General features: G+C 35.3%; 1 protein-coding gene across 13 annotated transcripts in view; it reads left to right on the top strand.

The window, feature by feature from the left end:
- The window catches only part of raskol (Ras GTPase-activating protein raskol), a 202,919-nt gene that overhangs the window by 120,863 nt on the left and 65,089 nt on the right, over positions 1-16,967 (top strand). For 8 of the 13 annotated variants that reach the window (XM_089732879.1, XM_089732878.1, XM_089732874.1 and 5 more), the window contains one exon: positions 501-527. The exons of 4 other annotated variants lie outside the window; for them this stretch is intronic. In XM_089732879.1, coding sequence (XP_089589005.1) covers positions 501-527 — 27 coding nt within the window. Of the gene's footprint in view, positions 1-500; positions 528-9,470; positions 9,731-16,967 lie in introns of those variants that run through there. One more of the 13 variants, XM_089732880.1, reaches the window with a different exon arrangement.

Raw genomic sequence — 16,967 nt, 5'->3', positions numbered from 1 at the left:
GAAGCAAAAACTTTTTACCCCTTTTTAAGAAAATTGCGCGGACGGAGGAGTATGAAATTTCCCACACTTATAGAGAATATAAAGAAGGAGTGCACAATGCTAATAATTTTTTTTTAATTATGCATAAAACCTACGATAAATCAATAAAGAAAACATTACACACACTGCCATGTATTTGATGCACATACACATGTATTCGAGTATATACTCTTTGTTTATTGTCAAACTTTAGTTGCATGAAGTCTGTGGTCAAATTGAAAATAGGTTGATATTGTTTATCTTTAATATTATTTGCCTGTGGTGTAATCTTGGCGAAATCAGTGATTATAGAAGTATAATAGTCTTTGACAATGTAGCCATAATAATGTTCAAACTTATACTTTCAATTAATTATAGTAGAATTTCGACTACTGCGGGACCACTAGTTTTGTTTAACAGCTCCAAAAACTATGCTACACTAAACTATGCATTCTAATGTTTTTTTTTACCTTTTGTTTCAGGTAAGTGTCGGCAGTTCAAACAACACGGTAATTTGATAACTTAATTTTTAAAGTGAAGCCTCTTAACGCTTTCTTAACTTCACGTAATTGTCGAACGTTCCGTGTGAAAATTATATGTTTATTTTAAGAAACCTATACATTATTAATTCTACTCTTTTATTTCGCTATCTCCAGTTTAAATCTTAATTTAGACAGTCAAAGATGGTAAATAAACATTTCATTATTTTTCCACCACTATGTAATCGTTGTCAACATTTTTTACACCTCACCTATATAGCGAATAGTGCTTGGTATTTATCTATAATATTATATTATGTATAAAACTTAAACAAAAGCTTGTGAAGTTTTTTTTTGCTTAAAATGAAATTCAAAAGAGACTTACAAATTCTGTCTATTTTATTTCGTTTAGATGAAGAGATTCGTATTTAATAATAAATCAATTTTATCGCAACCAAGCGTTATCATTGAAATGAGATTCCTTTTGAAGTATTTTCATGTATATTATTTTTATACATATATATTTCAAGTACTTTTATGTTAGGTTCCAAAATTAAATACGGGCTACAATACTAACTTTGTGGTCAGCAAAATCGTTTTACCCAAGTAAATCGTGACCCAAGTAAACAGGTGAAAGTTACATGAAGTCAAACATTCTGGATGTAAATATCTTCAATAACGAAATCTTACGTTGTTACGTCTTTATACGTTGTAGTGATGACTGTATCGCCTTAAATGTTATACCTTTAAACGAGCAATTCTTGTATATTAATATATATGTATATAATCTGAATCTCGGAAACGGCTCCAACGATTTTCATAAAATTTAGTATACAGGGAATTTCGGGGGCGATAAATCGATCTAGCTACGATTTCTTTTCAGAAAATGTTCTTTTATTCGTGTTTTCAATAATCAACTCTTCCCGACATCTATTGGCGAATATAATACTATTTTCCTTAATTGAGGGCAACTAACCGCTTTAAAGACACGACAAGATGGCATTATCAAAAAAAAAACTGAGCAAAGCTCGGTCACCATCTAGTGTTCCCTTAATAAGTCATTCTTTGTTAATCATATTTCATTAAATCAATGATTTTACTGCAGATTTTTTTTTTAAACGAAATAATACAAAATGGAAGTAAAGCTAAACAAGCATAAAATAGTGAAATACATAATCTTACTTGTAAACAAATTATACATACGTAATGGCAACGTGTGTTCTTAGAAATAAGTAGGTGAGTGACCTCGTTGCATCCAGCAGCATACGTAAAATAAAATTAAAATGAATCTAATGTCTTTTGTCTAAACTATTGTGTATATTGGATAATTTTCTTTACGCAGTCTTGAAACATTACACCATGGTACGATTTAAGGTTCCGTCTCTTCGTCTTGCATAAAACCTTTTTTATTTTACTATATTGGTGAATTAGCTCACGGAGCACAAAGAGACAGAACGTAAATACGTACCTTAAGATATGAAGTCGAAGTGTCAATTGTATTGAACGGTGTTGTACAAACCTGAACGCATCACGCTTAGCGAAAGAAGTAGGCAGTACGGTGGAATACTCGTTGAAGCTGGTCGTACTCACCGTATTCACATTCAACCGTCAGTAGCTACGCAGATTTATAAATTTTGAACGTTGATTTTTATTACTGTTCCTAAACCTCGTTCTTTTTTTTATTATTTAATCCTACCTTTGCTGATAGCTTTGAGAGGCTATTTCAGCTTCGCCTTGACGTGTAGGTGAGGTCACGAGGCTCAAACCGGGAGTGTTGCTAACGCTGGCCCTAGCAAGAGCAGTGCATCGCAGAATCTACCACCGGATCGGAAACGCGACCCACTGAGAAGGTCCAGCGAGAAACTTAGAGGGCAACGTCTTTCGTGAACATGTGTTAAGTACGTCTTAGATTGAAAATAATGAGAATTTCCTGCCTGAAGATTTGACCCGCGACATAGCCGTGTCAGACGTCTTATCCTTAGTTAACGACAACTATATTTATAAAATAAAATACATACATTAAATTCAACTACATGTTATAGTTCAAATTGCTCAAGTATTCTGTAAAAGCTTTCTCCTTATTTAATTTAATTTTGTATTGCATAGATGGGCGGACGTGCTCACAGCCCACCTGGTGTTAAGTGGTTATCGGGACCCATAGATATCTATCTACAACGTAAATGCCGCCACCCACCTTGAGATATGAGTTGTAAAGTCTCAGTTTTATAGAACAACGACTGCCCCACCCTTCAAACCAAAACGCATTACTGCTTCACTGCAGAAATAGGAAGGGCGGTGTCTACCCGTGCGGACTGACAAGACATCCTACCACCAGTACATATTGTGACAATTTTCGGAAAATTACTTTTGGGTTGTGTTCCATCTGCCACGGAACCTCACTAATAATTCTTTGTATAGTCGATGTGGATTATAATTAGCTGACCCGTAGCCGTATCGAGTGTCGCTGCGTTGGCATGCTGTCGGCCACAGGATGTCGTGTGTGCCTACACATCCGTTTGCTCTCAGCGCTTAAAAATATGTTTATGTAGCATTCGGTTTACCTTTAGCTATAGTTTATTTGGAAAGCAAGTTTCTGAAATTTACCTGTTAAATAAGTCGTTTTTATTACCTTACGTTGTCGAGCTGCAGGCTACACGAAATTCAACCGTTGCCCAAGTCTGTTATAATGTAAATAATCTATTAATAAACCGGGATTTTTAACTGAGCCTGTCCTTCAATACTCGTGAACAGATTCAGCGTTATCTAAATAAAAAAAATAAACGTAAATAAAGTAAATAAAAATAAATAAAAAATAAAAATAAAATTGAACACAACTCTTAAATGTATTGTACAGCATTCAAGAAATAAGAATAATAGCTCTGAATGTCATCTATAATACGTATTATTAATATTTATTGAAGTTATACTTCTTTAGGCGCGTTATGAAAAATTGATGAGAGTGAAATTTTACGATGCGCGCGCACTGTGACACAAAATCAACAGAATGAAGTTGCCCACTAAATCGCTCATTACAATACGACCGACGTAACTTGGCGAGTCTGAATATAGCCGCAGGTGAACTTTCCGAACCGTACCAAGAATTACCGAATTTATAAGATGTCAAGAAAAGGGATGTCCAATATGCGTGTTTGAGGATGTTGCTTAATCGTTTTTTTTTTCAAATTGATTAAAATTTAAATAAATAAAAAAAGAAATAAATTTAATAAAAATAAAGTATAACTTCTTATACGCGTACATAAGTACACGCACACTTTTGTACATAAACTAAATGTAAATAGATATGGTTAAAAATCGTATGTCTGATCAAGAAAGAAAAAAAAAAGAATAAACCATAGATGAAATTGACAAAGTAATTTGAATTAAGAGGCGTGTATTGCTCAGATCAAAATTTCTGTTACTCCTTTATAAATGAAAACAACACATAGATGTTTTACTTTACGCAAACTATTTTCAGTTCTGTACACGCTTATTTAAATTCGTTAAGTCTCAGTCTGTAAATAATCCGCCTGTGCGTTCGTTTAGATTAGTAATGGAGTGTCGAAAGTGCGAGTAATTTGTTTTGTTTATCTTATAGGTTTAATGTTTTCGTAACTAATGATTAAGGGATTTCAGTTATTTGAACGTGAACACAAACACGCCACCTTGAGAAATTGTATCACGTTGTATTACCACCGTGTTAAATAGTAGTTTAAATAGGAACATTGGTTTAGTTAAAAAATAGCCTTACAACAAAATCAAGCCAAATTAGCTAATTTTGAAAAGTGAAAAATTACAAAATACTAGAGGCCCCGCAGTAGTCGAAATTCGACTATAATTAATTGGAATTGTAAGTTTGTACACTATTATGATTGTATTTTATACTTCTGTAATCACAAATTTCGCCAAGACTACACTATAAAAAATATTAACAAAGACAAACAATATTTAATCTATTCTCAATTTGACAACAGATGTCAAGAAAAGTTTGACAATAAATGCTATGCATGCGTGTGTACGTCAAATACATGGTATGTAGTGTGTGTAATGTTTTCTTTATTGATTTAATGTATCTTATATGCATTATTTTTAAAAAATATTAGCATTGTGCACTTCTTCTCTATATTCTCTATAAGTGTGGAAAATTTCATACTCCTCCGTCCACGCAATTTTCGTAAAAAGGGATACAAAATTTTTGCTTCACGTATTAATATATAGATTATTACAAGTATAACATCGATAAACTAGTAGGAACCTGTGAATAAACGTTGTTAATTTATTGCTAAGCCATTGTGTTCTTCTTAATTAAATAAGCTAAACCCTTGTGTTCGTGTTATGCTAATGGTCTGGTAGACGGCGTTTGCTTCTTCTGAGAATTGTTATGTAGCCAGTCCTACCAATTTTCACTATAAACTATGGTTCACGCACATTAACGATTCTATACGCATCTAAAACTGTGGGAGACTCGCGCTTCGGCGTTAAACCGCGTCAGGTATGAACAATTTAGAAACAAACAGTTTGATTTTCCATGTTGTCTTTAACCTCGGTTGGGAGTTGTATTTTTTTTTTTTTAGAAGATTTAAAGAACCGTATTTGCATAGTGAATTTGGCCCGAACTTTAAAATTCTCGTGCCCAAAATATGAACCATCTGACGGCAATGCAGATGTGCCATTTCACGCATACAAATTGGGGCGCAGAGCTTTTTCCATCGTTTCACACTAATGCGTTGCCGACATCGCGTGCATCGGCTTGAAAATTGAAACCGAAAACCACCTTCTATTTTTCATTTCATTTACGGAAAACTGCATTTATACAGCATGTAATATTCACAACAATATTAACTTTTAACATGTCTGCCCACGTGCGAGTAGACGCATAACCTCCGCGGTGAAATCGTGACTCATTGGATGTTGTGCGATGCTCTGTCCATATCCGTATATATATATTAATATCCGTTTTTTGTATTGTTTACGCCTCCATAAACGCCTCAAAGCTTCCATTCTACTGTAGGTTAATTTTAGCTGACAAATGTTTACTTACCTCTTCCGGCGTTCGCTGCGATAAATCTCTCTGGCCATAAACCGTTAAACACTTTCCACGTATCTCTCTCTCTGGTCGACTTTTAATTTACACGTTTTCGTTAATTGCCGATCAAACTGTAAACGTTGATGGAATAGTTACATTTTTGGTAGTTTCGTAATGGTTCCACTTTCGTATCAACGTTCGGCTATCATTCGTTGCTCAATTTTATTATTATTGCGAACAGATATCGCGTGCTCTACTCTTCGTATTAAATTAGATGCGTGCTCTTATTTACTTATCGACACGCCCGCGTTACTCTGTACTGTGTCTTGTTTGAACGTGAGTGAAAAAATACTCGATAAATTAGTATTATCTTAGGGTAATTAAAATTAAAATTAATTTTACTCGGTGGTCGTCCGCGATCACGGGAATTGTCAAGAATTTTTAACCGTTTTAAATTTAAAACTAGAATTGGAATAACGGGATTAAATACTAAATTTATATTTAAGAACATAGTTCATTTATTTATTTTAATGCGAAGTTTTTTAATTAATGTTATAATTTATTTAAAGTAAAAACTTTTCGGTTTATTTAAGATATCGTACTAGTGTGTTTTTTTCGTTAACTGTTTAAGTTTCAGTAGTAACGAAAAACTAAATATCATCACGTATGTACATACAAGTATTTCTAGGAAGGCCTAATTAACATTTCCCCTTTTTTTGCTAAGCACTCTGTCGGATTTATTACCGCGGCGGATAACGAAGAGGTCATTGACTCAAAGATTTCCTCACTATGTTACAGTTTTTATGTAATGTAGTAAAGAGGCTTAAGTGCTATCAATGCTGACGACTGTCATTGTAAAACGTGGTGCTTAGGCTTAATTGTAATGCGTTTAGTTTTAACTCCATGATGACTCCATTTTCAAATTGGAATAGGATGAACTTATAGGCTGTTAGGGAATCATTGCCGAAAAAAGGTAACTGGTAATTTTTATTAATGTTTTTTGCGTTAGCAAAGTTGAATGCATTGTCTAAATGAAGTATTCTATAAATTGATGAAATAAATTACTTACACCACACGCATATTTAAACTGGAACGATTTTTTTTATTGTTTACACCGGGGATAACCTATAGGTATCTTAATCATCATCTATGGCGTTACAGCCGCGGTTGGTATAGTAAACCGATTCATTCATGGTTTTCCATCTCCAACCATTACCAGCCCTAAGTTCTTGGTGCCTTATTACATATCATTCAACCATCTAAGTATTTTTTATAGGTACGTTTAATAAAAATTTAGCAATACAGGTTACCTAAGAATGAAAAAAAAATACATTAGTAAGACTTGAACAAAGATTCTTCTAATTATAAGAAAATAATTTTGTTATGTTCAGGATAGATGAGTATATGTTCTGTTAATAAATTAAACATAAGTACATATATAAAAAAAAAATGTATGAGCGGCAAGGTGCCCTAGCAATTATGAAGTCCAAGAGCGAAGGTGACTACTTATCATCAGGTCGTATGTTCGTCTGCCTACGACAGCAATAAAAACATATCGAGGGGTGAAAGGCTTTGGTTTAAGCGACATTTCGCTTAATAAGCGACATCTATCTTTTTAATGAAAGGTCTGTTTTATTTGGTATCAGCATCAACAGTTCGACGTTTTTAATTGAGCTACAATTAAGTTTACTCCATTTAAATAGCTAAATAGCTAATATGTAGATATATTTTTTTATTACGATATTTTTTCCAAATTTCAAACTTTGAATAACTCTTCTGTAAAGTTGCAAAAATGTCGCTTAAACCAAATAGCGTTTCACCCCTCAAAATAAAAAAAATACCTTGCATGCAAACTGTAGTGGTGGGTGCTTTAGGCTCTTCAAGCGCCAGTCAACGTTTCTAGTCAAACTCGGAGATTACGACGAAGAGTTCGACGAGTGAACTAACCCAAAGACAGCCCATTAAGTTCCTCGCCGGATCTTCTTAATGGATCGCGATTTCGATCCGGTGGTAGATTCTGCGAAGCACTGCTCTTGCTAAGATTAGTGTTAGCAAATTCTCTGAGATTGAGCCCGTGAGCTCACCTACCCGTCCAGGCGTAATTTTTTTTATTATATTCTATAAAACTTACGTGGAATTGATAACATTAACTTCCAAGCTCTAACACGATATGATAATACTTATCGCGTGGCCAAGTTTTTTTCTATAAAACTAAGCTCTGCGCAACATAGTTTGATAGTAGGGCTGTCATTTTGGAGTTATCTAATTTACTTTACACCATTTTTTTTGGGATGCAGGATTTGCATTTGATCCAAGAGTCTCCACAGGACTCGATGAGAGCAGGAGCTTACAACCAGCTCGAGTCACTGTAGAAGCCGGCACCCCTAGGTTATCCGGTTGGGGATAACGGAAGGTCGAGACAGTACGGCGAACTAATGCACTCGAGATCTGTACTCTAGAGCCAGGCCACCGAGTTTATATGACCAACCGATTGATTCGTATATCACGTTCTGACCTGGAAGGCTGATTCTGTTCCAACGGTGTGTCGCAGAATCCCAGCTGTGCTAGCCTAGGTAGCATAACTGGCTGCTGACCACGAAAGCCGATGTATACTCGTTATTGCCGATGATCTTGTCAGTCAGGTGTCTCAGAAATATCCGCGCTTGGAGTATTGGCCGCGATCACTTACCTTTCCCAGATTGGATGCCAACGGAGACTTGGATCTTAAGTCGCTAATACAAGAGAGTCGTTTGGTGAGTGGTTTCAATATTTCCACATATATCGCATGCCCTTTTAGCGCGGGAATCTCTCAGGAAATTCGCCCCCAGACCAAAGAAAATATGGGGTGATGGATAGAAATTTTCATATTATAACCATAAACGATATTGCGGGCTCTGGGCTTAACTATAAAAAAGTGACCTGTAAATATAAAGAATTAAACACTAAATAAACTTCGTTTACTATGTACTGTTAATTGTATTTATAAATATCCATCTTAGTACAGCAGAATTAATTATGAAATTTAAAAAATAAAAAAAGAGTGTATTTAAAACCTATAATCGATTTTTTTTCTATTTTTTATTCTCTATTTTAAAATATGTCATTTTCAATAAATGAATATATTTTTTAAATAAATGAAACATATTCTCAGTCTTTTAAAATGTACTTACACTTTCACATTTTGATAGAGAAATAACACTTACGTGTATAAAATTCATCGTAATTTATATATTGATCAACTGACATAATTAATTTGCACAACTCTTTGTCAGTAATTTTATTTTATGACATCATTTTTCAATTCCAGCCGGTCATAATTATTAATGAGGAAATTGTAATGTTTAACGCTTATTTGTACAAGAAGCTATGCAATTATTGTAAACTAGCGACTCACCCTCACTTCGTTTCGGGACATCGATATATGTGGTAATATATCGATGTTTCGGGAACTATAATTTATTATTGATCTATTGATTATTGGTTTGAATTTGGTCCTGACCGTAACAAACACAATAAAAAAATGACGTAACAAACAAAAAATATAATATTTCCTCTTCTTTTAATCACCACTATTTTAGCAGGCTTTTTATCGGACTATTTAAGATAAAAAAAATCCATTTTATACGTCAACGGTTTTTGCGGGGGACGACACCAAAATAGCTCGCAGATGGTAGATTTTTTTCCTTCTTACTTGACACTTATCGTTATATTTTGAGTAATTCACACTATATATTTATAAATTATAGCCTATGTATTATTCTGATATGTAAGCTAACATTATTGTAATTTTTCATCAAAATCCATTCAGTAGTTTTTGCGGGAAAGAGTAACAAACGTACATCCATACATTCTTACAAAATTTCGCGTTTATAATATTAGTAGGATACAATTGAGTTATGTGTGCCGAGGCAGCCCTATGGTTGATGCACACCGGGCGAGTACGGGGCGTCAGTAAACAGTCACCATCAGTCGGTGTCGCGCGCGCGTCAAACTCGCTTCGTCACACTCCTATCCTCTCACTTTACAATGGACAGGATCTCCGCGGTTGACTCCACATAGATGGACAAACTTATTGCGCTTTGGATTCATTACATTCTTTGTCAAGTGCCACTCGGTGGTTTTGTTCGTATCACAGTGAACAGTGCAGAGAGTGAATTATAATTAGTGTGTCTAACTACAGTGGTTTTAACAGTTTATCCTAAATGAACTCGTAAGTATGTTGAGGCATTAAAAGTCGAACCAATCGCGGCAGTTTTTAGTTGATTTAAACGAGTTCGCGCCATTTACATAACACGCAAAAATTGGAAAAGTAACTTGAGTCGCAAACTTTCGAAAACGTTGAAACGTCGTGCGGATTATGCTTCTCTCTACTCAAATGCTGACTTTCATAAACTTAAAGGTCAGTCGATCTGCTGACAGTGGCCCTGTAGTGCAACGTTCCGTATTAAATCAATTAATCAACCGATAAATTGATTGCCAGCAGTCCAGGTTCATAACACACATCGTTGGTTCGCTGCTCTATCGTGTGAGAGGGGGCCTCTAAATATAGACGCAACTTCAGATTTTGCGGTGAAATGTATACAAATGCCTCGCGAGGCTAAAGATATGTCTGCTTTGCAATCTGCGATTTTAAATAATCCAATTAAAATAAATTAAAACATTGTCGCGCAATGTTTACAGTTCGAATATTATTATGACAATTAAATTAAATCCCCTTATGGTCTTGTTAAAACAAAATTACACTTTGTTTATTTCATTTCTTAAACCTTAAAAACGTTTATTTTAAGAATTGTTATGAGCTCAATTCAATTGCTGTCAAGTTATAAGTTCCCAGATTAGTCCCAGAAGCGAATTCTTGAAGCGTTGAAGCGAGTAATATTTTATTTAAACGTAAAATAATAATACAACAATCTTGAGATTTGGTAGCGTGACGGGAGAGGCCTACACTTCACGGCTAGATTGTCTTCAATGAATAAGTATTTAGATACACACGAACGGATTCGGCATTGAATGTAGACATCAATAGTTTTCGTGCTCGCCGTTTTGACAGTTACTACCGATAACAAAAAAAGAAAATAACAAACTTTCTTTGATCTAATCTAATTAATTATTCGATATATCGAAGTCCGTTCTCTTGAAAACATCTGCTGTGACGGGTGGGTTTAAATCACGTTCAGCACATGGCATATTGTGGCCGCGACAACATCTTGCAAGTTCCGGCCCACAAGCCGCTACCTGCACCTAAACTCCATTGTTATCTCCAACTACCACTCACAGACCTGCTTACCCTGTTTTGTTCTACGAACAACAATGACCCGGTTGCTTTGTTTCAAGTGCACCATCATAGCTGCACTTAAGTTCAAGAATTTTAATTGTATGCCTTACTGTTAAAATACATAGGGTTCGTTAGCTCTTTGCTTAATATAGTAACGCATTTACTAATTAATGCAATTATCCATATCGCTTGTGCTGTATGTTGTCATGCTACTAAAAATGGTCGCCATGCATCATGCGGAATATGAAATCGCAACACGAACACAGGTAAACGATACGTAATAGGCCAATGGGTTTTATTTGACAATCGAACCACGTCTTTCACACACACCGTGCAACGACATTGAATGCGCCAAGAATTCGATACGGGTCTTTCTATATGCGAGGGAATTTTAATAGTTCTTATTAAGAAGGTGATTTTTTATCGCGAAACAATTTAAAGTTGCCGTTAAAGTGATGTATTGTTAGTTAAATATTCCCCAAACGTTTATTATACGAGAGATGAAAGCGTTCTTATACATATTTACATCCGCAAAGGAATGTTGTAGAAGAGGGATTTTAAATTTAATGTCTTAGTAAAATGTCTGAGTGGAAACGCGTTAAATGTCAACATTTAAATCGTTTTGCTGGTTTCTGTTGATAGATAAAACGTGGTTATCGTCACAGAATACTCTAAGGAGCCGATAACGCGCCGTGAGAACACGCGTCTTGGCGGTAGGTAATCCGGGATTTTTAGGAATCCTTCGAGCTCAGTAAACATAAGTCAATTTGATTACGATAAAAGCTATCCGAGTTTTACGGGCGATAGTTGCGCCCCATTTGAGTATGTCCTATGATTTAACACCTATGACATTTCTTCAATATGCATTCCGGTTACCAATTAAAACTTGGTAGGTCATGAGATCGTCTGCCCATTCGCAGCAATAAAAATTGATAAACGCCCAGTCTCGTAGGAGTTGTTTCCTATGTACATAAAGAGGTAAAATGAGTACTTCTGGGTGCAGAAAATAGTATTGTTTCATTGAACTGAGCTCCAGGTGTTCTTTACACTTGATTTCATTTTCTGAACTCGATTTCGTGTAGTATTTGAACCCCTTATGAAGCCATTCAGGTGTGCCATTCACCGTACAGTTAATAATTTCGGTCGAAGGGCTGTGTTTATTCACATTAAGGACTTGTGACCTTATATTATTATTATTATATATTTTTTACTGCTTACATGGGTGGACGAGGTCACAGCCCACAAGTTGGTAATTGGTTTGCGAAGCCCATAGACATCTACAACGTAAATGCCGCCACCCACTTTGACATATGAATTCTAAGGTCTCAGTGTAGTTACAACGACTGCCCCACTCTGCAAACCGAAACACATTACTGCTTCACGGTAGAAAATAGGCAGGGTGGTGGTACCTACCCGTGCGGACTCACAAGTCGTCCTACCACCAGTAATTATGCAAATTATGGAAGTGGAAGTCAATTGTGAACCATTGTTAAGTACGTGTTTCATTAGAAAAATTGATACCCGACTGAGGGATTCGAATATAGTTGCATCGCTGGATTTAAATGCAGCGGACGTCTTGTCCTATAGGCCACGACGACTTAAAAATACAACATGGGCTGTGAAGAGTGAACGCGATCTTGACGAAGAATAAAGGTTAAGTAAGACCTTACTTCAGCTGATGTTAAATGCTTATCGGAGTTCGTAAACCTCATAACTCTAATGTTTCCACCACTTTGATCCCCATTTCCAAAATTGAAACAAATATTGCACTAAGAACTAAGGAACGTTAGAAAGGTAGTCGAATATACTACTGTTTATGGGCGGACGATGGGAGTATGGTAACAATGGTTAAACCTAACCGCTACCGCACTTTATCTGATATAACCGCCCTGTCAATTATTTCTTATTAACTGATATTTTTTTCTTTATCGTTTCACTCTTGTCAGAGCGAGCATGGTCGTCATTTAGTATCATTGCTGTGGGTAGATGCTATACGCCTCCTGAGTAATCGCTAGTTTACTAGTAATCGCTACAGTAATGTAAGTTTACATGAATGTACCAGGCTCACCACAAACCAGGAGAAGTGGCGATTAACTGAATTACTTAAATTAAAATTCGAACCATTGAATTTCAAGAGACAAAATCCGAGAGCTGTCTATGGCTTCAAACACTTTCACTTCAACAAAAAAAAATGCTCACTGTGTTAATCAGAATGTTGGCAAGCATGAATTAAAAAGTTTAAATAATTTTATTTAAATTGTAAGTGAGAAGTGTCCCGAGGTGCTGCTGTGAATTACAAAATGTAATACAGAAAACGGTAGTTAAGGTGACAATTTTCACGACTCCCTATCAACACTTGAAAGGTCAGTTGACATTGACAATTCGGGTCATTCCCCCGAAGTTCCGGTACCTACACATCGGCGACGGGAAATTGCGTTTCTACATTCACATTTCACACAACGGCCGTCTGGTGTAGTGGTAAGTGACATGGTCACTACACAAGGGGGTCGCGGGTTCGAATCCCGCCAAGGGAAGATATTTGTATGATAAATATAAATGTCTTTCCAGGGTTATGGGTGTATATTAAATATATGTATGTGTATAATAAAAATATTATATTTATTTCCGTTATTTGGTACTTGTAACACAAGTTCTTTACGAACTTAGCACGGGACCAGTCAACGTGGCGTGATTGTTTCATAGACACATTCAGACATTTTCTAATTTCACATTAAATACGACTCTCCAATTGTTTAAGAAACTAATTTCTTTTTATTAACATAAATTATTTTAATCTTGGGATTGTTATTTAAAACAACAAATTTAAATTTACTCTTACAGTAATTATTCTATGATAGTTTGATTTAATTAAATATAGAGGAAGCTGATTTGTCATTCAAGTAAATATTTATTAAATATTAGCTGACCCGGCAGACTTCGTAGTGCCTCAATCGAAAAATAAAAGACCTAAACTTTTGTATAAAATAAACTTAAAAGAAAGAAAAGGAATCCGTCCGACGGGGGACACATCAAAGGAAAAACGAAATTGTTATTTTTATTTAATTCCGAGCAATTTCATATTTGTTTACCTTTTAAACCTTCTCTGGACTTCCACAAATAATTCAAGACCAAAATTCGCCAAATCGGTCCAGCCGTTCTCGAGTTTTAGCGAGACTAACGAACAGCAATTCATTTATACATATATATAGATTAATAAATAATAATATTCAAGAATGATATAAAACAAAACATTGCATTCAATTCAGTTTCAGTTGCATAAAAATTCTATCATTCGGTCATTTATAGAGTAATAATGTGACGTAACGTTATCCTTGACAATTCGGTTTGTTCGATCTGTTTCGGTCAAGACAATAATTTCTAAAAGGGCAAATAAAATGAAGCAACCGAACCACGTTTTTGCAATACTCTGTTCTAATTTATTGTAAAGTCCTAGTCACGAAATCGATCTTGTTCACGATTATTCGGATAATCTAAACGATTACTTTAATAGTAAGGCAAATGCAATAAACTATCTACAAATATAATTCGATAATAATCCGATTACCGCCGTCAAGCGTATATCTTATTTAACTTGAAATTTCTTATGATAACTTTCCCTTCAAACGGAAATTAATGCTATATTTTAATGGGCATCATTATGATGTGTAAGTTCGTGCTTACATTTTAATTTGGAAGATGAAAATCTTGTGAAATGTGAATTGCAAATGCGGAGAAATTCCAGTGTACGAAGTCACGTGCGCAATGTACTTCACTGCATTGTGATGAACGGACTTGCAAGTGGAACTTGTCGGGCTACTTACCTTTTTACTGGAAGAGAAATTTCTTTGGACCTGTCGACGGATGCGATCTCGTTGCTTTTGATTCGACGAAATGGTTATCGAGTTATTATTGAAAACCATTTAGTGTTACCAGGAGCCAAGTGATTGTGGCTTCGTTCAAAGGGTGTTCTTAAAATGCTTCAATGCTCTCAAAAAATTAATGACGAAGGAATAGCATCGTGTAATAATAGTAACTAGTGGTCCCTTAGTGCCCGAAATTAACTGAAGTTATAAGTTTGAATATTACTATGGTTCTATGATCACAGATTTCGCCAAGACTACACTTTAAGCAAATAATATTAAAAACTATGTAACAATATTAATCTATTTTCAATTTGACCACAGACTATAAATAATAACAAAAGTTTGACAATAAACAAAGAGTATTTATATATGTATGTGTTATGTCAAATACATGCTAGTGGGTGTAACGTTTTTTTTGTTGATTTAATGTATTTTAAAGCTTAATTAAAAAAAAATAACAATCTGCACTCCTCCTTCTCTATGTGTGGGAAATTTCATACTTCTCCGTCCGTGCATTTTTCGTAAAAAGGGGTACAAAGTTTTTGCTTCATGTATTAATATATAGTTTACTAAAATAATTGAGACATAGGCCTCGAGTTCTAGGGTGGGTGGCAGCATTGTAATGTCAGTGGACTCCACTTAACACCAGGTGGGTCGTGAACTGGTTCACCTTCCTAAACAACAAGTTTAATCATAATTTGTTGTTCAATTAGTTGCGTATCTTTAATATTATTGTTAAAAACGTATCCGCAAAGCAATGACATTTTAACGGTCAGAAAGGGTTTCTTAAAATTAAATTTAATTTTGAAACAGAACTATGTTCGAGAATTATTTATACTCATAATAAGAATGGCATAGTTTCCTATAATACTGAACACAATAAATATGTCTCCCTATAAATTTTATAGCTTCAAAATGGGATATTATAGCAGGGAATGTAAAATATCGAGGGATATTAATTTCACAGGCCCAAGTGTAGTTCGGCGTGGATCCTGGCGACCGTCCAAACATTTTATAGCCGTTAGCTGACTATGTTTACAATCACCTAAATACCTCCAAACACAAGCTTTTATCTGAACCGAAAACAGTTCGAAACACCCGTCGCGCCTGTCGCCTCACCGGATGCGGAAACTGTAACTATATAGTTAACTACTATCCTATAGAAAAAGTTCTATTATAGTTAATTTTTAAACGATATTTTGTTTCTGCTAGAAAAAAAATATAGAAAATTTTTTTTGGAGAGTACCTTTAAAATATTTTACACCTGTTAATTACATTATCGTAACTTCATCTAACGGATTTCGTGCCTTTAGGGGGGTTGAATATAGAAAAAAATGTCATTTTAGAAATAACCTTTCAAATTGTTAGCTATCAAGGCTTAATCATAAATCTGGTGGGACACGTAATCTATATAGTTCTTGTTTCTGCACAACTTGGGTAGTACATAGAGCAGACGATCATCGCACCATCAACTACCAGAACAGAAATCAATCAAATCAACTTTATTAGGAACTGCTGCGTTCATCCACAATACTTTTCCAATGGCAAATACATCCACGTTCCATTCCGCCCCTGGATAAGACATGCTCGTTAGCCTTCGAAGAAAATACAATAAAAAAGACATAATTCAGTGGCTTGCTTACTTTTTTGTCTTGAATTTCGATGAACAAATAACGACGATCTCATTATAAGATTTGTGTCAGTGGAAATGTGCACACGGAACGGTAATGCGTCGTCCATGTGTGCTCACTGCGTGCCTAATCTCGTTCATTTAACACAGAACAGCGGTTGTAAGGCAGCCCCGCGCATTCTTATAGGTATCGTATTATACCACAATACGTATCTGAACGTGTTTTGTATTTAATTTCTATATACAAATCTGTAGGTATATGAAACATTTCGTATTGAGAATCGCGTTCTCATTGCTAATGTTAATTCAAATCGTCTTATCAGATAAGTAGAATTAAGGAAATTTAAAGAGATTCTACACAGTCCTTGTTTCATGAGATCAATTGTGTTGTAATCTTATCAACGCTGTAATTCAGATACTGGTGACAACCTTGGCGGAGTAGCGATTTTTTATGCGTGACATTTGTATGAAGTTGAATTATGTTTTGTCAGATAGATACCAGATCTCACCTTGGCCATATCGAGTTCATGGGCCAGGGTCTTCTTCTTTTTTTTTCCTACCTATTCTAGTAACCTCGAGAGGTAATTCTAGATTCACCGAAATAGTAGGTGAGCTTACGGGACTCAATCCGGGAGTGTTGCTAACACTGGCCCTAGCAAGAGCAGTGCTTCGCAGAATC

Source organism: Bombyx mandarina, chromosome 15 (assembly GCF_030267445.1).
Source record: "Bombyx mandarina strain Sakado chromosome 15, ASM3026744v2".
NCBI classification, from domain to species: Eukaryota; Metazoa; Arthropoda; class Insecta; order Lepidoptera; family Bombycidae; genus Bombyx; species Bombyx mandarina.
This window is presented reverse-complemented; position numbering and strand designations above follow the sequence as displayed.